Here is a 25,178-nt window from a genome sequence, read left to right on the forward strand (position 1 = left end):
GAGGCTCTGCCTCACCTGACTGTCCTGACGACGAAGTACACCAGCACGGCGCCGCTCACCACCATCAACACGGTCAGGGCCCGCTGGGTCATAGGCTTGTCGCCGGGGTTGGGGCTCACAGCAAGGCTCCCACCCACTGAGTCTTCTTCCCCCGCCTTCCCTCCGGAGTCGTCTGCTGAAAGCCCCGCCCGGGGACTACTGCCATTGCCGCCCTCGGCGCCCCGCGGCCCTGCGGCTTCTGCCGGAACGCGGCCGGGAGACTGGGCCGCGGTGGGGCCTGGGGGCAGGGGTGGCGGGGTCCGCTGCCCGCGGTCCGGAGCGGCCTCGGCCGCCTTCAGCAGCAAAGCCAAAGGCCCTCCCAATCCTGGCAGCAATAGCAGCAGCAGGAGGGCGAGGGCCAAGAGGTGGCTGAGACAGGAGCTGCAGTGCCGGACCTTCATCGTCCCCCCGACCGCCCTCTCACCACGCGGGAGCCGCCGGGCCCGCCGCCCTGGCTCCAGGAGGAACCATGGGCGCAGTGGAAAACGAAGAAGTGACCAAATCCTGAACTGAGGCCCGGCCCTGGCAGGTGGCAGGGGCAGCAGCAGCGACAGCGGCAGCGACAGCTGCCCGGACAACCGGAAGTTCGTACATCTCCGCGGCCGGTGATACTACGGACGCTTTAGGTTGCTAACAAGTAAGGGCTGGCGCGTTCAATGACGTCAGGCGCGTACTGTCTTCTGCGCACGCGCCCTGCCAGAAGGCGCTGATAAGCCCTGCGGTTTCGTCAGAAGTAGGAAAGTAAACAGAAGGTGGTGTCAAGTGAACAGCCGCTCTCTTTAGGGAACCGTGGGAGAGCGGAAGTTCATAATTGAGTTCCTTGGGGCCAAGCTGCAGAAACACAGCTAAACCTTGGCTTTACCGCAGCTCAGGTACAAATTATGGACCTCTTTCTGCCTCTAAGACCCTGACCTGCCTTAGAGCATTGACTTTAGAAACTCGGGATTGTAAATTCATTCTCCGCCCTTCTGAGATAGAAATCCTTTCAAAAAGTTCACGTTGGTTTTACCGCCAAGGGCTGTCTTGGTAAAGGAGCATCTTTTTGAAATGTGATCGAAGAAGACGGCCACCCTTCTCTCTCCCAGTCCGTGTGGAAGGGTAGAAGAGCCTAACCCAGGATCGCACTCTGTGCCAAGTCGTAAAACTGCTTTCACAAAATTAGGGGGGAAAGTCAGCATTTCCTTTGGGAAAGGCCAATTAGTAAACAGGATCTACGATGCACCCTACCCCAGCTTTTAAAATCCCCAGGAGGTTCCGAGGGCTTGAGCTGGAACCGAGTTGTGGCCTCTCTCGATTGCCGTAATCTTGAATAAAACCTTCCTTATCTGATTAATTTTGACATCCATAACAAGGAGCTTCGGTTTGAGCAGATAACCAACAAACAAAAAACGCCTGACCAGACCTGAAGTTAACATTTTTTTTTAAGTTTTATTTATTTATTAGAGAGAGAGAGAGATCATGAGCAGGGGGAGGGGCAGAGGGAGAAGCAGATGACCCTGGAATCATGACCTGAGCTAAAAGGCAGAGGCTTACCCAAAAGAGCCACCCAGGCGCTTATCATTTTTTCCTTTTTTTTTAATAAAGAAAGGTTATTCATTCAACAAATTGATTAGAATTTCTACTCCTTGCTTAGCAGTATGCTAAATTATGGGTATCTGACAGTAGACAAATAAGATGTGATCCTTGCTTTTATAGCATTTAAGTTCAAATAGAGGTAACACAATAAGTAATTGCACTCATTCTGAATTCTGAAATGTGTGTTATAAATGACAAGTACAACTTGTATAGAAAAACTTTGGTAAAGGGCTATTGTGATTAGTGTGGATGAGATAATATCTTTTAGCTGCTTTATGCTTTAGCTGGAAGTGATAGAATAATGCAATTGCTCCTGCCCAGTAGAATTGCAGAGACTAGGCATCTTAATGCTGGTTTGCAGTGTGAGGAAGAGCATTAGTGACACACCCTAATTTTAGCTTCCAGCCTGGCCTTTATCAGTAATAAAATGGCTGTTTGATTTTCCATCTCCCTTATTCACAACTTTCTTCAGAGCTATATATGGAAGTGGGTTGGTATTTAATGCTTTTCCACCTTTCAAAAAGTTCAATATACAACACATCCAAAAAAATGCATCACCTTTCCTTCCTTACAATATGTCATTTTACCAGTGTGTACTTCATCTTCATTAATGGCATTATTTGTCTCTCAGATGGTTAAAAGTGAAATCTTAGGGTCATCCTTTACCATTGATTTACCATTTGCATCAATCCTTGCCAGAAACTAGGACATATGAAGTGCTAAATAATTGAAATAGCAAAATCAAACTAATGCTCCCAAATGATTAGAGTATATCATGTTCTATTTTTTTCTCCAAATGTGACTCTCCGCTACCTGAATCAGAATCAGAAATGGAATATGTTTAAACTGTAGGTTCTAAGTCACTTTTCCAGAAATTCTGAATTAGAATTCTTGGGAATGGGGATAAGGATTATCTATGCATTTTTACTAAGCTCTCAGAGTGATTTTCATTTGTAGTAACGTTCAAAGATCTCATTCCTTTCCCTTGCCACCTGCATCCAGATGCTGTCAAATTATACACTTTTTCATTAATTAACTCTTTCCTCCTGTGCTTCTGACAAGAACCATTTTTTCATCTTACTAGGGTTATCCTCTAGCCTGCTTGGATCCCAGCCCTTTCTACCTTCAGTTAAACTTTATATATTACTGTGAGCATAAACTTTCAAGCTCAGATCTATCTTACAAAAACAAAAACAAACAAACAAAAATAGATCTTTTCCCAGAGATTCTGAGTCCTCAACAACAGTGATCTTAAGCTTGCAAAGCATCTACAAATTATTTTGTTCTTCAAAGAATACTATTATTTGTAAAGTATAATGAAAAAAATATTTTCAATTTCATCTCAGGAGCTGAGCAAGATTCTTAGGAGAAAATACTGTATTTTGCTTGTGTAATAGAAAATTACAATTTGGGCCACGCATGTTTATTTAAAAAACATTATCAAACTAAGTATAATTAGTGTCTCTGAATTGTTTATGTTAATAGTAATACCACATGTTCATTCAGTTGTTTTCATCTGGCTTGCAAACAAATTGTGCCAACCAATAAAGATTTTAAAACAAATAGGGAAGAAAAATTCTTATAACCAGGAATTTATATGAATTTACTTAATCTGTTTACTGGGAAAAGGCCACCATTATTCTGATTTATTAAGGAACACCTCAGCTAACATACAACAGTCTTCAATGAAAATATAGTTAAAAATCACTGGTCTGATGAGAAAAACCTAAAACCTTCGGTTTGGTATTCAATACTAATTACATATCTATTATATACTAGATTTCATATTATCATATGTTAAACTATTATCTGTTTAATCCTCATCAAAAAAAGCAGATTATTTTTCCTGTTTTATATTTAAACTGAGACACAGGATAATCAATTGGGTGAAAATCTGCTGAATGAAAATAGAGGTGGGCAGTGAACTCAGGCAGCAGTAGAGGTGGTCTATTTCCTCCTACATTTCTATCTTCTCATTACAAGTTTCCAATATTTGAGTCTAGCTTATTGTTTCAGCCAGCTTCGTTAGAAACAGTGCTAGATAATCAATACCAAAAAGATCTCAGGGGCATATAACAAATAAGCATTTATTTCTCACATCTTTGGTAAAGCTGAGGTTGACTGACACAAGCTGACTTCATATAGGCTTGGTTTTAGGCCACAGATTTAGTTCATTTTTACTCCAGGCACCTCTCATTCTTCTGGGATCTCATGGCTTTCTGGGTCATGTTCTTCTGAAGTTTAAGATCAGACCTTCATGAAACAGAGTGCATGAGTGGAAAGGTAATTGGAGCCATCTTTGTCTTTTTTTTTTTTTTTTTTTAAACTGGTTACTCAAAAGTCCTACCTAATACCTTTGACATGCATTTCTGTGAAGGGAAGTGTTACATGGCCACTTTGGGCTTGCAGGAATCTGGGATTTTTAATATTTATTTAGATGGACATATTCTGGTCTCTAGCTAAATTCTATTTGTTAACAAAGAAAAAGAGGAAATTTATATTGATAAGCGTTTTATTTTTAGTACAGTCTAATAGCAAATAAGGTTCAATAAGTGTTTCCTGGTGTCAGAATCCCCTTGCTTGTCACTTAAGGAGGACAGAAGGTAGGAAGATGGTTCAACTGTAATAGTCATCCATAGTCATATCTGACAGAAAGAATGTCTTATATTTTAAGGGGCAGAAACTTCCATATCAGGAGACTATCTCTCTTCTGAAATCCAGAAGGAAATAGAGTTCAGTAGTCCAGAAAAGAGAACATGAACTGTTATTTCATCAGAAGGCCAAGAGAATTTACTGAAAGCTAGAATATGAAGGCAGAATTGAAATGTCAGATAGACAGCTAAATAAAGGGCAACAGTTCAAGAATAAGAGGATGATGCTATTGGGGTGAGCACTGCATAGCCAAGAAGGAATATGAACGAAGGTTATAATTAAGTATATCAAATAAAATGGCCACACAAATGAACTATGGTTCCTAGGAGGAAAGAAATAGGTGACCTTCTAGTTGCTCTGGACCTCTATGTAGGGAGTATTTTCCCCCTCCAGTGCAGTGACCTGAAATTCAGTCAGAAATTGGATCGTGTTCTCTCTCACACACACATACACACACATCTAAAGAGGCAGAGATGAAAGTTCTGAATGTCTGAAGTGGTTGGAATCTGTGGGGCAGGAGATTAAGAAAAGGAGTTTATAGAGGTCATGCAATTCATATGAGTGTTTCCTATAAGTACTTGACTGAGAGCTGGGCTAAACAACCATACACATGGCCGGTCAAGTCTTGTAAGAGAGTGACTGCTGCAGAGGTGAGAACAGAACAGAGATATTAAGATATTAACGAGTGCTGGGGACTTTGGGGTTTTGACCCAGACATACTGAATAGACCTTAACACCTCCTAACAACATGGAAATCAGGCTGAACAACTTTGTGATAAAGGCCACATCCAGAGAAAGGTTCCACTTTAGACCCACTTTTAAAAAGCTTGAAACCAAGCCCTAAGAAGATTCTGAGAGGAGACAGTTTGGAGATTGAACCTCTCCAGTTTAGAGGGACTTGGAACACAGAAATTATGGTCTCAGGAACAGAGATATAAAGATTCAAGAAAAATGAAAAAAAAAAAAGAAAAAATGAACAGAACCTCATGACCTCATGGGACGATATTACGCAGTTTAATATATACACATTGGAGCTCCAAAAGTAAAATCCAAATATAATGAGGTAATAAAATGTTTTTTTTAAAAAAAAAGATTTTATTTATTTATTTGGCAGAGAGAGAGGTTGGGAAGCAGGCTCCCTGCCGAGCAGGGACCCCAACATGGGGCTAGATCCCAGGACCCCAAGATCATGACCTGAGCAGAAGGCAGAGGCTCAACCCACTGAGCCACCCAGGCGCCGGCAATAAAATGTTTTTTAAAAAATGATAACAGAAGAAACTGTTAGTGATAGTGCCAGAAAGATCATAGAACCAAACCGTAAGCAAGGTAAAAAAAAGAAAACCACATTTAGACATATCAGTCATATAGACAGTCACAAATATCAGTGTCCAAAATAGAAAATCTTGAGATTAAAAAAAATGCATTAAATACCAAAAATTAGATAAATAAATAGAAATGAAGACATGCATTTCAATAGAAACAATGGAGACCAGAAGACAATGCAATGGCATCTTCAAGGTGCCAAGAGAAATTTTAAAAAGCTATTAATTTTGAATTACACAGTGGCAAAAAAATCTTCCCTAAAACTATGTGAAATAAAGATATTTTCAGGCAAATAAAATACAGATGCCGTTGTACAATACTGGGTTAAAATTTTACAAGTTTTAAGTTAAATAATTATCCTTCAGTAAGCAAAATGCATTTTTAAAATCTCTAGGACTAAAGGACCTAGGACTAAATAACACAAAACTTATTCCATGTGATATAGTTTACACTATTTAACCTCAACTGCATTACTGGTTTTTATTGGACAAATTGGCATATCTAACTTCTCTGCCAGGCTTTGTAAAGAAAAACAGTAAAAACAATGTATGAGTTTATGTATGGTAAGGGTAGAAAATCACCAGTGCTATAAAAATAGTAAGTTACTATAAGAATTCATTATTTTAATTTTACTTGATTGTATCTGAATTCCGTATGTCTCACATAAATTTATCCTTAAACAATTTCCTCAAACAGGTAAAACAAGAATGTCTAATTTTGTAGGACTCTTCTGTGTTATGTATTGACAAATCAGGATCTTTTTATATCATTTTACACAAAGCTATGCTCCTCATAGAGTACTCCTACCAGAATGGGACACTGTTATATGAGTGAGATTCTAATGTTTCTAAAAATCTCTGCTCTTAAGAATTTTAAATTGAAAGATAAGCTATTAAAATAAGATGCTTACAAGAATGCCTGTGAGATTCAGTGCAGCTTCAAGTTCAGCTAGGGTTTCAAAATATTTGAATCTGAGAAAACTACTAAGATTTTTGTTCTTTTTGGTTTTTGTTTGTTTTGTTTTGTTTTTGCAACACAAAATGGGTTGAAGATCTTTGTACAACCTAGTGATGAAAAGTCATTCTGAGGAATACTATATATTATTGAAGAGTGGTAATGAGGTCTGGGAAATTTAATTTCATTCTGGAAAATAATTTTGCAGATTTATATTTTGAAGTGACAGAGAGATATGTCTGCAAACTGCAGATTCTTAGCCTGTTCAGACTAAAGCAGGTATTAGACATTCTTCTCTGGTCACTAGAGAGTAGTCTTTTGTTAAAAGTAAAAGTCTGTGTCTAATAGATACATTAGGAGAATTTCAGAATTAGATTTTAGACTACTCTGTTGAAATCAGAATGCCTATGAAGAAAATAATCACTTATCAGAAAAGGTTATAAGAAATGGTGAAAAAATATATTATTAATTGATTTGGACTTTTAAATGTTCATTTAAAAACTGAGTTATTGGGCGCCTGGGTGGCTCAGTGGGTTAAGCCGCTGCCTTCGGCTCAGGTCATGATCTCAGGGTCCTGGGATCGAGGCCCGCATCGGGCTCTCTGCTCAGCAGGGAGCCTGCTTCCTCCTCTCTCTCTCTGCCTGCCTCTCTGTCTACTTGTGATTTCTCTCTGTCAAATAAATAAATAAATAAAATCTTTAAAAAAAAAAACTGAGTTATTAAGTGACAGCAGATATATTAGTTTAAGAAAAATGAATAGTGTGTGCATGTTTCCTATATCTCTGATAAGCTAAAAAGTCCTTTTTCATGCTAATGTGGAAAGAAATTCTAAAGCAGACTTTGGGACATAAGTCTTCTTGGGGCTCAAAAGCTTGGGAAGAACCAGTGAGCCTCAAGAAGCCCCACCTCCCCGTTGCCTTCATGAATCTGTCATACTCAAGGTACTCTCATTCTCCCCAATCTCCACCCGACAACATGTTAAGTAAAAGAAAGAGTTTGATTTTAGTAATGACACCCCTGAAACCTGGGAGGAGACACCAGGGAAATGAATTGTTAGTGGCCAACCTGAGAGAATAGGAGATTTTTAACCTAGACCTTCCTCTCACCTCAACATTTATTGTGTCAATCCTGATGTACCATCCCACTGTGCGTACTCTCCAAAGAGAACACACCATCTTTAATTTTTTCCCCCAGGCTTCTTCCTCCCTCAGAATCTAATTTAAAACTTTTTTCCTCTAGTGTATTTTCCCTAATTAGCCTTTAGTCAGCTTACATCTCTTGCTCAACCTTTATCAGTTTAACTCTTCAAATTGCAAATAGGAGCATACACTAACTGTCCTGTGTTAATGTACTTAGGTCATCCATACCTCTTCTGAAAGTTCACTATGCGCTATTTAAAGTCAACTATACTATTTAAGCTTCTGTCATTGAGATGACTCTACAGAAGAGCATAGATTTGGTGAAAGCATCCAATTAAGATAAATTAAGTTCTTTTTTTACCCCCCTATGTTTTTCTTTTTCCTTTTTAGGATAGAGAATCTTGATAACTCTGTGATGGTGGTGTGAGAGATACAAACTCCCTAATTATACAATTTTGTAATGTTACCAGCCTAATCTAAATAATATTTTGTATTTTTCCAAATAATATTTTTAACTGTGCAAAATGATAATTTATTTATATAACTGAATATAAATTTAAGAGCAACTGACTTGAACTTTTGAACAGATATATTTCAGAAAAATATTTAATTAAATCTATGATAGATTTGCAGTAGAAATAAAGGAAGAAAGAAAGAGTTGCATTAGAATTTCATGCTCTAAGACTGATACACTTGTATATGGTATAAACTGATAAACTGGTATAACAGCGTGGTAAATAGATCTTGCCTGTACCTGGAAATTGGTAACTAGGAACAAAAACTGGGGATAAAGAGTCTTAAATACTCTGTGTTCTAAGGAAGTCTGGGGACACATGGAGACCAAAATACTCTGCATTTTATTTAAAGGACAATATCCCTTTTATCCTACCAGGGACTCAAAGATGTTCTTAAGGAGAAAAGTGGAGAAAGAGAAAGAGACTTTTGACCGAGGCTAGTTGAAGGCAAAGAACAGGAAAAAATAAAACTATTTCAAGTTTCTAGCCCACTAAGTTTCGATTCAGTAAAATGGTTGTTTTAGCTCTGTAGTCTTCATTGTCATTTTTGGACAGCCACCTTGAAAGATTAACAGGATTATCAGTAGCATAATGCCATTGCATACACTTCCAGGTGAGGATTCCATGTAAGACTGACTCAGTCAGAATGCCCTCTGGAAAGTGAAAGTTTTATAGGTTGTAGCTCTGAAGCTTCTGTTTTACAAATCTTAAAAAACATAAATAAATCATTAGGTGTGGTCACAGTAGTCACATCTAAAATATTTAATATTCATTAGCAATTTTTAGCTTTTAGCTCTGAAAAACAATATGCAGTGTTAAAGGACATCACAAAACAATATGCAGTATTAAAGGACAATCTTACATTATATGATCTGAACACCAAGGGCGTAAGTCAATTTATGGCTTAGCATTTTTAGAGAGTTATGATGTAACAGGACAAATAATTATCCTACATCTTCAAGATCATTTAATAAACTCTCAGTATGTGTTGTTTCAGGCATATTCCTCACAAAACATTCTCCAAAGTGATTATTTTGTTTGGTTTATTTAATACAGATAATAAATAAAAATCTAATAGCTTAATCTCTGCTGAGATTATTATAGCAAGTTTAAAATTATCTTTCATAGAGATTTATGAGGAAATGATGTGTTCATGTGCATATTTGCAAGTACTAAGAAAATATAGAAAAACTTTAAGATAACTACAAAGGTTAATAGATTAATTTTGTTTATAGTTTCCAAATTTCCAGGTCAGAAGAGTAACTTCTAATGTGAGTTTTTCAGCATTCTAGGATTTTTCTTCTTAATTTCTTAAGTGCCCCAAAGTTTAAAGTCATTTTCTTAAACAAAAACCTTAATTCAATAAACTTAAAATTATGTTCATGCTGTATTCACAATCTTAAATAATTTTGTTTAGAAAGTGCTAAAGTAATTACCAGCAACATATTAATGTATTTTTTATAAGTTAGCCATAAGTATAAATCATCAATGGTAGGACAGTTGTTCTATTAGAGAGTGGAGCACATAGCATCAGCATGACCTGGAGACTTGTTAGAAATGAACATTCTCAGGTGCCAGTTAAAGCTATTGAATCTGGAACTTTGGGCTGAGCCCAGCAATCTCTAATTTTAGAAGCCCAGTGCATAATCTGGAAGCATGCTATAGTTTAAGAACCACTACAGTAGGCTACTAAGAAAAGATTAAAGCAGGCTGATGTGTTATTTTCTGTAAATTGAATCTTCTGATTGTAAAATTAGTTTTAATCTTGGGTACACATTAGAATCATGTAGGGAACTTTAAAAGATTCTGATGTGAGGGCCAAAAAAAAAAAAACAAAAAACCCAAGTAAGTGAGATTCTCTGAGACTGGCACTGAGACATATTTTGTAAAGCATCCCAGGTTATGATAAAGTACGGTCTATTTTAAGAACCACTGCATTTATATAATGATCTCCTGGAAAAATAGTCCCCTATAAGAGCTATATAGATATTTGCTAACCATTAGAGCACATTTTGATGGGATAGCAAATGGAGGTGCTTGAATGCAGAGATATCACAGGCACCCTCTGCCTTGGGCATTCCATATCATTCAGAGGATCTGGAGTGGCCAGAGTTAATGCATCCCTAGATTTTTCTCCAGCTCCCACAGTTTACAGGAAAAAATTAACCAGGAGTCTGAAGAACAAATCTATAAAGGGTAATACTGAAGCCTAAACAAACTAGAATTAATAAACTATTTCAAAATTTAAGTGAAACAGATAATATTAGTAGCATAAAGGAGAAACAAAAAATTATTAGGAAGAATGAAGCAGAAATACTAGGTATAAAAAAAGGACTCTTGCATCATTCTATTCTCCCTTCTTATCAATGCCTGTATTCTCTTTTAATATTATGAAACAAGAGTTTTAGTTCTGCCTTGTTTTAGACTTTTCTTCATTCCTTCTTTCCATTCCCAGTTTTGATGCTTGCTTTCTAGATATTAATGGATTAAATTAATTATTCACCCTTGATTCCTAGGTATCAGCCCAAGGCAGGAAAAATAAGGAAAGGAAAGGCAGTATCTAAATAGGCAGCATGCCTGCCCTTTCCCTGGCACCCTATCCCCTTGCAATGGCAACCACTAGACATTGTACCATGTCCCCTGGGGGACACAAACACTCCTAGTTGAGAACCACTGGTAAACACTATTCTAGCTTCTCTTACCACTTATTAATTTTGCCTGTTGTTGAATTTCACATAAAATGCGACAACATGGATGGAACTAGAGCGTATCATGCTTAGCGAAATAAGTCAAGCAGAGAAAGACAACTATCATATGATCTCCCTGATATGAGGACGTGGTGATGCAACATGGGGGCTTAAGTGGGTAGGAGAAGAATAAATGAAACAAGATGGGATTGGGAGGGAGACAAACCATAAGTGACTCTTAATCTCACAAAACAAACCGAGGGTTGCTGGGGGGAGGGGTTTGGGAGAAGGGGGTGGGATTATGGACATTGGGGAGGGTATGTGCTTTGGTGAGTGCTGTGAAGTGTGTAAACCTGGTGATTCACAGACCTGTACCCCCGGGGATAAAAATATGTTCATAAAAAATAAAAAATTTAAAAAAAATGGATTAAATGTATGCATTTTTTTTCTCTCTTTGTTTAGTCCATCTCTGTCATTGAGTATAGATCTGTGTCTGTGCTGCTAGAGATGTTTTAGCCATGGTTGTGAGATTGGGTTGTGTTGTTGCAGGTAGCTAAAATTTCTCTTTTATTGATGCACCATTTTATTGTTTATAATTTAATTCCTTCTCTTGCTGATGGACATTTGAATGGTTTCTAAATTTGACTATTATGAATAAAGCTAATATGACCAATTTTGTACATGTCATTCTGTGATTTTATGCTCATTTCTGTTGATGTTGGTGTTATTATTTGTTGATATTGGTGTTCATTACATCTAAGAACTTCTGTTATGAAAAGAACACTGACAGAGTGAGAAAGCAAGTTTTATTCTGAAAGAAAATATTTCAATACATACTTTTATCAAGGAATTCATAATCTAAATATATAGAGAGAGCTCTTAAAAATCTCTAAGAAAAAGAACAGGGAAAAGTGAGCAAAACTTGAATAGGCTCTTGACAAAAGAGAGTGTCCAGTATGACCAATAAGCATGTAAGAAAGTGCTCACCCCCATAGTTATAAAAGATATGCATGTTGAAATGATAATGTAGTAACCTTATATAGCACCAAAATACTTAAAGAGACATTTACAGACTTTTGGAAAGAATATGAAACAAGCTGATCTTTCACAAAACTTATGCCTTAAAACATTCTTACTATGATAAATATATCTACATTCCCTGACTGATGAACATGCGAGGGTTTATAACATTTTCTCATCAGCAGCACTGCAGTGATAAGCATTCTTTACTTTCATCTCTGCGTTTTGTGTGAAAATTGGTTCTTGATTTCTAAAACAGCCTGTATCACTATGACTTGTGGAAACTTTATGTATTGTGGATATTAACTCTTTTATATATGTTGAAAATATTTGTTCCTGTGTCACTTTTTAAATTTTGTTTATAGTTCTGGTAAGATACAGAAGTTTACAGTTTTAATGTCAAATCTATCTTCTACAGCATCTTGTTCACATCATGGTTAGAAGAGTCTTAGGCACATTAAAATATATTTTTTTTCCTAATACTGCACGTTTTACATAAAATTTTAAATTGCCCAGTCATTTATAGTTTATTTTTCATTATTGCATAAGACTGGCATTATCCCCCTATTATTTAGTCCCTATTGAAGTAAAATTTTCTCCTTTTAAGATACAAATCTCCTTTATATGTTTGTGTTTTTTTTCTTAACTCCTCACTAGCTTCTTTTGACCTCTTTGTCCATTATTACAACAATACCATATTTTTAAAAATTTCAGCTTTATTTTAATTTTCTTCTTTTTCAGAAATCTCCTGGGTAGTCTTGAATATTTACACATTCAGATAAGCTGTCTAATAAATTTGTTGTTCCCTCCCCTGAAAAACCCTCTGAGAATTTTATTGAGTTTTGCATTTACTGTTGCATCATTTTGCTTTTATGATATCAAATCTTTTCATCTAAAAGTATAGTATATATTTCCCTTAACTTTTATATATTTAAGCAAAGATTTGCAGTTTGTTTTATAGGTTTACACATTTCTTGTTTGGTTTATGCCTGTGTGTTTTATAGTTTTTGCTATTATTGTAAATTTGAATTATTTTTTCACTTTCAAAAAGATTTAGTATTTGAAAGATATATCAGTATTTGCCTGGAACTTCACTAAACTCTCCTGGAATATCTAATAGTATTTTTTTCTTACCATAATTTTATTTTTTTTTAGTTAAGTATTATATTCTTGGAAATAATGAAAAGTTGCCTTGTTATTTTTTTAAGTTTAAATATTTATTTTAATTGGTATATTGCTCCAATTATGACCTCTAATACAATATCAAATTCTGAAATTCTGGTGGTGTTAATGGACATCCTTATCCTCCCCCTAACCTCACTTAAATGGAATTGGTTCTAGTGTTTTACTTGTAAAATGCATAGAGTGTACATTTGTTTTTTGAATATAGTTTTTTTTTCTTTTAAAGATTTTATTTATTTATTTGACAGAGTGAAAAAAGGAGCACAAGTAGGAGGAGTGGGAGAGGGAGAAGCAGCCCCCGCCCTCCTTGAGTTGAGCAGGAAGCCTGCTGTGGGGCTCAATCCCAGGACCCTGGGATCATAACCTGCAGATGCTTAAAGGACTTAAGGGCGCCACACAAGTGCCCAGTGCCCCCACTGGATATAGTTTTATCATGATAAGTTAGTTTCCTTCAAATGCAAAATGGCTAGATAGTAAATCTTAACTAGTAGCACTTCTTTCTGCCCTTCGACCCAGTGCAAACATCCTCTGAAATAGGATGATGTAGGAAAACATGTATGTCTTTATTCAGATAAACTCCATTTCTGTTTATGTCTCATTGTTGGAAGATTTCTAAGATGACTTTTTATTCTAGTATTTAAATGTATTTATTTTTAAATCAAGGGGTCTCCTAAATGCAAAGCAAATATTTAATCTATTTAATATTTAATTTTAAGAAATTTACTATAACAAGCTCTTATTTATCTTACTTATCTTGGTTGATTTTACATTCTATGTTACTAAGTTTCTTATGCGTTCTTTTATTTTTTGTTTTTTATGAATTGTGCTAAAATAAGACTTTATTCATTCCATTATTCCCTTGCATGGTTGTAATGTTTTTGTGTCAAGTTTGTGTTTTTGTAGAGTTGTCCTTAATTTTAAAAACATTTATAGTGGGATATATGGGTGGCTTAGTCAGTTAAGCATCAGACTCTTGATTTTGGCTCAGGTCATGATCTCAGTGTCCCGAGATAGAGCCCTACATCAGGCTCTGCATGGAACATGGAGCCAGCTTAAGAATCTGAGGGTTTTGAAGGGGTGGGGGGGGGAGGGAGGTCGGGATACCAGGTGGTGGGTATTATAGAGGGCACGGATTGCATGGAGCACTGGGTGTGGTGAAAAAATAATGAATACTGTTATGCTGAAAATAAAAAATAAATTAAAAAAAAAATCTCTCTCTCCCTTTCCCATTGGCCCTCTCCCTGCTCACATTCTCTCTCTCTCTCTCTCTCTAAAAAAACAAACAAACAAACAAAAAAAAACCAGCTATAGCTTTTAAGAAAATGTGATGCCTTTCTAATTTCCATTAGGTACAATCTGTTTTTCTATTTTTCTGTTTCAAAAATGTTTAAAGTCAATTTCATGTTACAACTGTTTTGAAATGTTCCTAGGTAATGGTGAGATTTTTGCATATATCATTGTCACATTATAATTTATTTTAAAAAGTTGTTATGATTATTCTCACTTTTATACTCTCCCTCGGATCTTAAAACTTCATATATGAATGTTGAAACTTTCTCTTATTATCCCACGATAGTAAAAAAAACTTATCTCAAAAAAAAAAAAAAACCTTATCTCAGTCTGAGCTTTTATGTCCTAGAAATTCTAGACAATGGAGTCTCTAGGGGAAGAAGAGGGGATCTGTGAAAATGAATAGCTGACTCTTACCTGAAAACTTGTCAGTTTATTTTGGAAGATACACATATAACCAACTTATTAAAATTCAAATATATCAGTAATGAATAGAGATGAACTGGTGTCAGGGAAGAAAATAAGGACAGAAGGAAGAACTTAGCAAAAGAATAAGAGAAGGTGTGAAATGACTGGCATTTTCACACACCAAATAATGATAGAGTGAATCTAAATCCAAAGGGCATGGGACTGCATGGCAAGGGATCTAACTAGAATCGATAATGGGGATGTGAAAGAGATGATTGGGAGTATGAACTTTATCCTGTATGCAATTAGAATAATTGAAAGCTTTTTGTTCAAGGGAATAATATGAAAAGTCTTTTACATTTATGAATAACTCAAGTAATGAGTGAAAAATGACTTAGGACTGAGATAGATGGCTGAACAAGGGTAGGGGGTGAAAGAACTTATATAAAGACATTTTTGCCACCAATTTATCAAAATTCATATATAAATTGCATGTGGGTATTATTGTGGTCAGAATTATCTCTTAGACTTCAGGTATGAATGACTATTGGATGCTACAACTCTTAACTGAGCTTTAAACAAGACAGAAAAGAAGATTTCATTCTACATAAAATTTATTTTGGGAAGCAGTAGAATTTAGCAATGAAATTCAAATGAAATAGTGAACTTTAAATCACTGCACTTGGGTGCCTGGGTGGCTCAGTGGGTTAAGCTGCTGCCTTCGGCTCAGGTCACGATCTCAGGATCCTGGGATCGAGTCCCGCATCGGGCTCTCTGCTCAGCAGGGAGCCTGCTTCCTCCTCTCTCTGCCTGCCTCTCTGCCTACTTGTGATCTCTCTCTGTCAAATAAATAAATAAAATCTTGAAAAAAAATTAATAAAATAATAAATAAATAAATTACTGCACTTGTTCTTACTGGTTTTTGACACTGTACACATTACTTAATCTTTCTTAGTTTCGTTCATGATAAAACATGGAGCGATTCTTTTTATGGGATTATTATAGAAATTAAAACAGATATTGTATATGAAATATATTACTATTTCTATCATAACATTAATATAATAGTTATTAATATTATTTTTGTACCTAATATACTTTCTATTGAAGAACTGTATAGATGTTTAGTCTATTAAGTCAACTAAAATGAGCCTTGCATTCAGGAGAAAGTTTAATAATGGAGAAATAATTTTATATAGTGGATATCATGGAAGGGACCATATAAAACAGGAACAAAGATGGTTGGTTATCTGTGGATAAGAAAGCAGATGAAAAGCTGATGGTAAGCCACCAGATAAGTAATTTTAAGTATTAAGAAGGAAAATCCAAATAGTACTGGCAGTTAAGCTATAAGAGGGGAGAATTAGGAAAACAGATATCACAAAGAAAGCAAGACAGGTGAAAAGGAGTCTATTTCACAATCCAGGAGTCAATTTCAAGTAGTTTCAGTGGAGTGGTAGAGGAAAAAAATACAGTGGAGTGAATTCAAGACTCACTAGAGGCAGAAGAGTGAAAAAAGTGGGTGTAGATTACTCTTGAGAGTCTATGTCAAAAAAGGAGAAAGAAGTGGAAGCTGAAATACATTGATCATTTTGTTGATTTTCTAGAAGGAGTGGAAAGGACTGAGCATGTTTGCAGGCTAGGGATTCAGGGAGGGGAGTAAAGTACAATGAAACCAGTGAGGAGAATGGGAAAAGGAGTCATTAAGAAGGTGTTGCCTTACATCATTCATACAAATGATCATATACTTAAATGCTCAAGTAGAAAAAGGAAAAGGTCTGTATTCAAATAAAAATTTAAATCTCAACACACAGCTCTGCATCTTATATTTTCTACAGTTTCTGTTAGTGTGTCCTGTTATGAGATGTATATATCATTCCTAGAGCCCTCATAAGTATGGCAAAAATACTTATGAAATACATCATACTCTTTGATTTTTTTTAGATTTTGTTTTAGCTTCTTCCCTCTTACCATCTCTTAATGCCTCATCCTTTCTGTATCTCACTATCCATGTTTCCAAAATATGCACATTTCACAAAGGAATGTATTTCCATTTTCTGCTACAGGCACATATTCTGTAGAATGTTACATTGCAAATGCAAACTTTAGGAAAAAATGAAGAGTCAGTAACTCTGATAAGCCATAGAAACAGGTTAGGAAACAATAGATATAATCTGTTTTCCATACTGACGAGATGGACTAAGTTAGCAATTACCGACATTCAAAAAGCTGGATTTGATAAATGCAACATCTAAAAAAGAAAAAAAAAATAAGTGCTTTCTTTGGTTTATTTATTCAATGGCCAAACAGTTACATATAGTATTAATTTAATTTTTGTAGTTCTGTTACCAAGTAGAATAAAAATCCCAGTGAATGAACATAGATATTCATCAAATACAGGGGTGTTTGTGGAATCTTCTTCTTTATGTAATTCTAGATAAGCAAAAGTATTTTACCTTATAGTATCAGGAGAGATCTAAAGTGTGATTTTATTGTTGGACATTTTTATTATGATTTTGTCCTTGGTAACCTCTACATTTTTTAATGCTATTGGAAGAGCTAATTTGGAGAATATAAAACTGCATTTACCAGTATTGAGCTATAATGATGTAAAAAGTTTCGATTCAGTAGTCATGTCATATTTGGTCAATTGCCAGCAATTGCCATTAGTGAGAAGTGAAGCACCTACAAGAAGTACCAAATCAGTAAGAGAAACAAATCAAAGGGAGATGAAATGATCCGTAATGAGCAGAGAAAAATCAATAAGGGAAAAAAAAAGAGCCTCTCTCTTAAAATAATGAAGAAGAGACAGGCTGATGTTTGAACTACATTTGTTCCATATAAGTAGTCACTCTAAGCAGTAGAGCTTAGCACAGAAATAAATACTTGTTGCTTTTTTCAATTCCCCTGGATTGCGAGTCTATTCTAAAACTGTATACATTGGTATACCTAATAATACACCGAAAAATGTGTATCTTATTTAAAAATCCTGTTTAATGAGGCAAGCTTAAAACAAGGTTACACTTTATAAAACCCTCTCTATACGATAGTAAACCACACACCTTATTGTCATTCTAGACTGCATCACTTCTACTACTAATTAAGAGTGAATAAAGAACAGACTGTGAATTCTCAGCCTGGAGTGTAGGTTCACCTTGGGGCTAACTTAATTCTGTGTTCTGTCTTGAAGCATATAGAAAACTGTTCAAGAAAACATCAAAGAGGAATTCATAAGTCCTCAAAGAGCTAAACTATTTCATGGATCCCAGAAGGATAAATGGGAACTTTGAGGAGAATGAAGAATGTAGCATCTCAAAGGTGCAATTGCTCTGCTGTTCTGTTCAGTTCTTCCCAGTAAGAAAACCGCTTCACCTTCTGATTAACAATAGGCTTTTCTAGTAAATTCATTGCTTTAACTAGAAAGTGCACAGAAGCAGGGGAATTCAGGATTTTAGGGAGCATTCAGTGCCTTATTTCTCAAATACGCTGTCTCCCAAGGAATAGACAAATTTGGGAATATATCCAGTACCTCTAAGGGAAGAGCAAGGATGATATTTTCTAATTATAGGAATTTGGGAGAAGGTAAGGGAAGAAGTTTCATCCTCCCCTACAACCCAAATGATTTTATTAACCCAAATCTTTAGATTCCATGTCAAGGGCTTTGTGTAGCCAGCCTTAAAGATGGCCCCTAATGCCTCCTGGTATTCATAGCTTTGTGAATTACAGTAGACTCGGTCTGTTTGGTGAATCAAGTATTACAGAGGGAATGGTATGTCACTTCTGAGTTTAAGTTATAAGAGAGTATAGCTTCCAACTTTCTCACTCTCTCACTCCCTTTTGCTTTCTCTCTCAGATCACTCCATCTGGGGGAAGTCCTGTAGAGGCCCACACAGTGAGGAACTAAAACCTCTTACTAATAGCCATGTGAGTGGGCTTGGAAACAGATTCTCCATTTCCATTCATAGAGATGCAGACCACCCAACAACTTGATTGCACCCTCATGAGATACCCTGAGCCATAGACACATGGATAAGCTACTTCTGGATTTCTGATCCTCAGAAACTGTGTGACCCTATGAAGTTTCTTGTCTTATGACACTAAATTTTGCAGTAATTTGTTATGCAGCAGTAGTGAGGTCAATTTTCATGTCTATTTTCATCTACCCTGGAACCAAGCTTTTCCTTTATGAAATGATTTTTTTTAAAATAAATGATGACAGGGCACCTGGGTGGCTCAGTGGGTTAAGCCTCTGCCTTCGGCTCAGGGCATGGTCTCAGGGTCCTGGGATTGAGCCCGGCATCGCATCCTCGGGCTCCCTGCCCAGCGGGGAGCCTGCCTCCCCCTCCCCCTCTGCCGGCCTCTCTGCCTACTTGTGATGTCTCTCTGTCAGATAAATTTTTTTTAAAAAGTGATGACAAAGATTTTTTCATTTTATTATTGTCATTCATAGAGTAGGACTGTATCCTTTCAGTTTTTTGTAATTTTACTGATCTTAATTTAGTTAAGTGTCCAGGACACATGGCAGACACTAAGATTAGGGACAATCTCTACAAGGCCTGTAAAGATTTACATTCTGCTATTAAGTATTTTTATTGCCCTCTTTCTCCAAGTAATTCTAGCTTCTTGTACTAGTCTTTATATATAAGTTGAGGATAATAATAGTACTGGGCTGTTACATAAAATGAGTAAATATATGTAAAGTATTTCAAATAGTGCCTGGAATTTTGCAGTTACTCTGTAGGTGCACATTCCTGTATTATCTCCATCTCATCATCTTGACAAACAGAGATATTATGAAGAAAATCTCAACCTGTGATTCTCACTTCTTTCCAGAGTTTGTTGTCCTAGAATGTGTTGTGTATTATGAAGATCTTTGTGTTTCTCGAAATATTACCTTAACCGTCTAGATTTGGGGTCCATCCCTTTGCCAGGATCAATTTATTGGATAATATTCAAACTTAAATATAGCCTACCTTTTAAATAAGAGATCATCCTAAACATCTTAACATTAAAAGAAAATGTCAATAATCATTAGTCCTTTAATGAGAAAAGGAACCAGCATCTCATTAACCTAAGAGAGTAACAGAAAAATATTAGGAAGCTAGGTTTGAATGCAGACTCTGCCACATAAGCAAGGAGTCTAGAATACAGCTTTAATACATATTTTGACAGACTAATACAGTGTTAATACAGATTTTACTGTTTAAAAAGAGATTTTTCTTATTGTAAAAAATACATTTACAATACTTTAACATAATAACTTAGAAAGTATTAAGGAAGTAAAGTCATAAGAGAACTAAAAAATCATATAAATCCCTATACTAAACTTGGAAATAATCCCTCTAATCCCTCTGGGCCTGTACATATTTTATCCAATGTAAGATACCATCAATTATAAGATGTTCCATTATGTTATGAACACTAAGAAAGAAATATGCTTCCAATTAAAACTATGATAAAATGCTTGTCCATGACACATTATTTTTACCTTTATGTATTGAAAGGTCTTTTTTGGCAATTTAGCAAATAACTCTAGTCACAGATCACAGTTGTACATGCATGCAGAAGGAAGAAAATATGAGCAAAACAAATTGGTTAAGATACTCCTAAATTGTCTTTACATGAAATACAAATTCTGCTGATGCATTGTTTGTCTCAGAGGGGTTCCTTGTACATGTTTTTACCCATAATACCTGCTGGACTATAAGGGCATAGATTTTGCAGTGTTTCTTTAAAGAGTGTTCTGGAGTACATGAGTGGCTCAGTTGGTTAAGCTGCTAACTCTTGGTTTTGGCTCAGGTCATGATCTCAGGATCATGGGATCAAGCTGTGTGTGGGGTTCCACGCACAGCAGGGAGTCTGCTTGAGATTCTCTCTCCCTCTTCCCCTGCCCCTTCCTCCACTTACATGCTCTCTCTCTCCAAATAAAATATTTTTTTAAAAAAGTATTCTATTGTCTTCTCTGAAGTCTTTTTTTAAGCTATTGATACTCATTCTATAAGTTTTGATGCACATACAGACAGTTGCAGACAAGTCAGTTTTGCTATCTCATCAACAAAAACTGCTAGATCCACTCCAATTTCAGAGACGTTAGAATAACAAAGCAAGGTGAGCATCGGTTAGCATCTAGTCAGAAAACAGAAGTAATGTCAAGAAATTCAATAGAAAGAATTTAATAGAAAACTACTTGGAGAATTTTTAGAGAACTAAAAAGGCAAAACAGATGTAGGTAAGAGGACTGGAGGTTTGCCACTGACGGAAGCTGCTCTCACTTCTAAGGTAGACACGTAATGGGGTGAGGTGTTGTCATTTGTGCACTTGCATTGCCTTTTCCCTTTGCCTCCACCAGTTGCTCATGGGTACCTTCTATTAGTTGAAACTAAGGAAGTCAGCTGGGAAGAAGCCTGGGGAATAGAGTTTGCAGGTCCAGCAGAGCAAGAGATGGGTGAGAAATGGATCTGAGAGCAACCATGGAAACACCAGCAAAATAAGCATTTTAGAATTGATGAAATATGGTATTTCTCTATCATTCTCCTTATCTGTGTAATGAATGTGATCATATAATGCATGCTCTTTTATAACCCAGCTTTTTATATTTACACTGCATCTTGTATGTGTATGTCTATTATTGAAACTCTATTTGTCTTTTTTTGGTTTATACTGGGTACTGCATTACTTGAATACATTCATTAAAGAGATTCATAAAAGAGTTTGTCTTTGTAGCTCTGTAAACTTTGCACTCATTTTTACATATTCTTTGCATAATACACATTTTTGTTGCCCTCTCCTTAAAACTGAACACCCCTCAGATGCTTTTATATTTCTTGCCTATTTCTAACAAAGATAATTTTATTTTATTTTTTTTATAAAGATTTTATTTATTTATTTGAGAGAGAGAAATCATAAGTAGATGGAGAGGCAGGCAGAGAGAGAGAGAGAGAGAGGGAAGCAGGCTCCTTGCCGAGCAGAGAGCCGGATGCGGGACTCGATCCCAGGACCCTGAGATCATGACCCGAGCCGAAGGCAGCGGCTTAACCCACTGAGCCACCCAGGCGCCCCTCTAACAAAGATAATTTTAAATCATTTTTAAATTTTGCTATGAAAGATTAGCACACATATGTATTTATTAAACTAGACTGATGGGAATAATAAAATAGACATCCAAATTATAATTTTTCTAAGGAGGCCGTTTGTTAGAGTGGAAAGCTCATGTTTGCATTTTAGAGGCATATGAATGTCACACACCATTCTATAATTAACACATGCTAAGTTGCGATTCGTTATTTCAGTGAGTTATTTAAACTTTATGGGCCCAGCATGCTTCTGCTGTGCCACTCTGCTTATTTAAACTTGAAATTAGATTTCTTTTTCTACCAAATGGGGATATTAGTTCCCACCTCTTAATTTATTGTGAAACTATATAAGATAGGCCTGACACCCAGCATACACTCAATGTTATTCCCATCCCTCCAGCATCAATCTTAAAACTTCCATGCAATTTTCCCTTTCTATTTTGTATTTAACAAATAGTACCTGGCAACTAATTTACTCCCAGTGAGTTCAGACCTTGTTCCTTGCTACTTAAATTTAAGGATTTGCCTAGGAGGAAACAACCGAAAAAAATGTAGTCTATGAAAAAAAAAATGTGATCCATAGCAGCTGAGTTGTTGAAAGCAACTGAACTATAAAGTGCTGAATTATGTGTATGTGTTATATATATAGTAAAAATTCAATGATACAGTCAAATCATGGCTTTGGTGTGATTTTGATAATGCAGGGCTCTGGAGCTGGGGCTGAGAAGTGATTATTAATATGTATGCAGAGTGGCACAGCAGAAGCACAAAAACAGACACATAGAGCAGTGGAACAAAATAGACAACCCAGAAATGGGCTCTCCCAGCTCTATGGTCAACTAATCTTTGACAAAGCAGGAAAGAATATCCAGTGAAAAAAAAGCCTCTTCAACAAACGGTGTTAGGAAAATTGGACAGCCATGTGCAGCAGAATGAAACCAGACCACTTTCTTAACACTACATACAAATATAAATTCGAAATGGATGAAAGACCTAAATGTGATACCAGAAACCATCAGAATCGTAGAGGAGAACACAGACAGCAACCTCTTTCACATGGGCTGTAGCAACTTCTTACCCGACGCGTCTCCAGCAGCAAGAGAGACAAAAGCAAAAATGAACTTTTGGGACGATATCAAGGTAAAATCTTCTGCACAGTGAAAGAAACAATGAACAAAACTAAACTTCTCCCAGCCTACAGACTGGGAGAAGATAACGCATGGATATTAAACCAGCTACTCATTCTTCATCCAGCTATTCTTCCATTCATTTCATCCATTTAACAAATAACTGACGTACTGCCTTCAAGTTTCATACACAATATTGGGTGCTGAGGATATGATGGAAACCAAACCAAATGAGAAAGAGAGAGAGCAAACGCAAGCTAGCATGACTGAATGAGAGCAAGAGAGGGAGAGAGAGTGCGAGCAAGCACAAGGGTGAGCGAGTAAAGAAAAGAGAAGGAAGAAAACAACATTCACAAGACTTAGTTTCTAGGGGTGAGGAGTAGTGCTATGGAATGATTCTACAAAGGTACAGAAATTTAATTCATAATGAAAAGCTATACCAAAGTAAAAGGTAAAACTAGAAATCGTAACAGCACGCTGGTTTAGTTTGTCAGGCGAAGGAAGGTTTTCTGAAAAAGAGACATTTAAGTATAGATCTGAACGATGAGTAGTAGTAACAAGGGTAAGCAGAATAAGTTTGGTTGAAAGAAATGTATCCATTTTTATTAAAGCAAGCTTCTACTTTCAGTTTATTATGGTCCTAGCCATGGATATCCCATATAAAATGTTTAGTAAACTATGTTCTTGACAATTTGTAGTTAGGCCTTTGTATGTCAACTTCTTCATTTGGAGAGTAGACTAGCTTAAAGTTAATGATTTCATCCCTGAATTCTGTATTATTCCTCGCTGTGGAAATTTCTGTTGACAAGAGTATTAAATAATGCTGAACTTTTGTCAACCTTACTTTGTCCTTTATCCCTTTGATTAAAAGTCACCAAGACTCAAAATAGTTTAATAAAAAAAAGGAATTCAGGGACACCTGGGAGGCTCAATCAGTTAAACATCTGCTTTCTCAGCCCAGGTCACGATCCCAGGGTTCTGGGTTTGAGTTCCACATCAGGCTCCTTGCTCAGTGGGGATCCTCCTTCTTTCTTTGCCTGCCGCTCTCCCTGCTTGCGCTCTCTCTCTCTCTCTCTCTCAGTCTGACAAATAAATAAAATCTTTTTTAAAAATTAAAAAAGGAATTCATGGGGCACCTGGGTGGCTCAGTGGGTTAAGCCGCTGCCTTCGGCTCAGGTCATGATCTCAGCGTCCTGGGATCGAGTCCCGCATTGGGCTCTCTGCTCAGCAGGGAGCCTGCTTCCTCCTCTCTCTCTGCCTGCCTCTCTGCCTACTTGTGATCTCTGTCAAATAAATAAATAAAATCTTTAAAAAAAAAATAAAAAATAAAAAAGGAATTCATTGGTCCATGTAAATCACAAGTCTGTTTTTATCAGAATAATCTCTAAATGTATGTCATACATGTATAATACCTAAGATAAAAGCTATTTGGGATCAATGTAGATAACCTCATCACCAATTTTTATGCAGAACTCGTATTTTGATACTTTAAGAAAAATAAGTTTGGTAGGAAAAATTTAGACTTGCTGCCACTTTTGCCACTTTCTTAAGCTTGTCCTTTACAGATAGAATAGGACACATTCTCTTTGGGCAAATGACAGAAATCCATTTTCTTAAGTTTGGAGCCAACTGAATCGATTAAGTAATTAATGTCAGAAAGAATAAATTCACATCAGCTCTTCTAAAACCAAAGGCATATATTACCTTTTGGTACATGTCTTCCAACAATGTACTGCTTTGTTTCCAGCGATGACACATATATTGGAATACGTACTATGATCATTCATTAGTAAATATTCGTGGGTACAAATATTTTTTGTACCCACAAATTTGCTGAAGAATACACAGAGATACACACTTCTAAAAAAAAAATCAGGAAGTGTGACTAAAATGAGCTGCACATCTTTTCTAGACTAATATTATTGCCATCATTTTTCCTACAGACCTCAAAGCTTTTGCTATTTATGCTTTCATTCAATGGTATGATTTCCTAATAGCTCTGTGGAGACCCCAGGAACTGTTATATGTCCTCAGTGCAGAGAAGAAAGACCTGCTAAATTAAGCAGTGTGTGTGTGTGTATCATTTTTATTCTCTCTGTCTTCACCTCTCTCTCTATCTCTTAAAGCTCTGCTGTTTCTCCTCCCTGCTTTAACAATTAACTCCTGTCTGGCTTTGGTTTAATAAGAGCACAGA

At 36.4% G+C, this 25,178-nt stretch overlaps 1 protein-coding gene and 1 long non-coding RNA gene across 3 annotated transcripts in view; one reads left to right on the forward strand and one right to left on the reverse strand.

Annotated features, from left to right (window-relative positions):
- Window positions 1-653, reverse strand: part of FAM174A (family with sequence similarity 174 member A) — a gene marked incomplete at its 3' end in the record, with an annotated part of 38,498 nt that extends 37,845 nt beyond the window's left edge. Inside the window, exon 1 of one of the 2 annotated variants that reach the window (XM_082723839.1) lies at window positions 16-652. In XM_082723839.1, the coding sequence (XP_082579965.1) occupies window positions 16-440 (425 nt within the window). In that variant the 5' untranslated portion in view covers window positions 441-652. Of the gene's footprint in view, window positions 1-15 lie in introns of both variants that reach the window. The other variant, XM_082723840.1, reaches the window with a different exon arrangement.
- A 40-nt stretch (window positions 654-693) lies between these two features.
- LOC309861180 overlaps window positions 694-25,178 on the forward strand; it is a 173,655-nt gene continuing 149,170 nt past the window's right edge. The window contains exon 1 of the long non-coding RNA XR_014309804.1: window positions 694-911. This is a non-coding gene — a long non-coding RNA (uncharacterized lncRNA). The remainder of the gene's footprint in view (window positions 912-25,178) is intronic.

The sequence above is a fragment of the Mustela nivalis genome (genome assembly GCF_964662115.1).
Source record: "Mustela nivalis genome assembly, chromosome: 3".
Taxonomy (NCBI): domain Eukaryota; kingdom Metazoa; phylum Chordata; class Mammalia; order Carnivora; family Mustelidae; genus Mustela; species Mustela nivalis.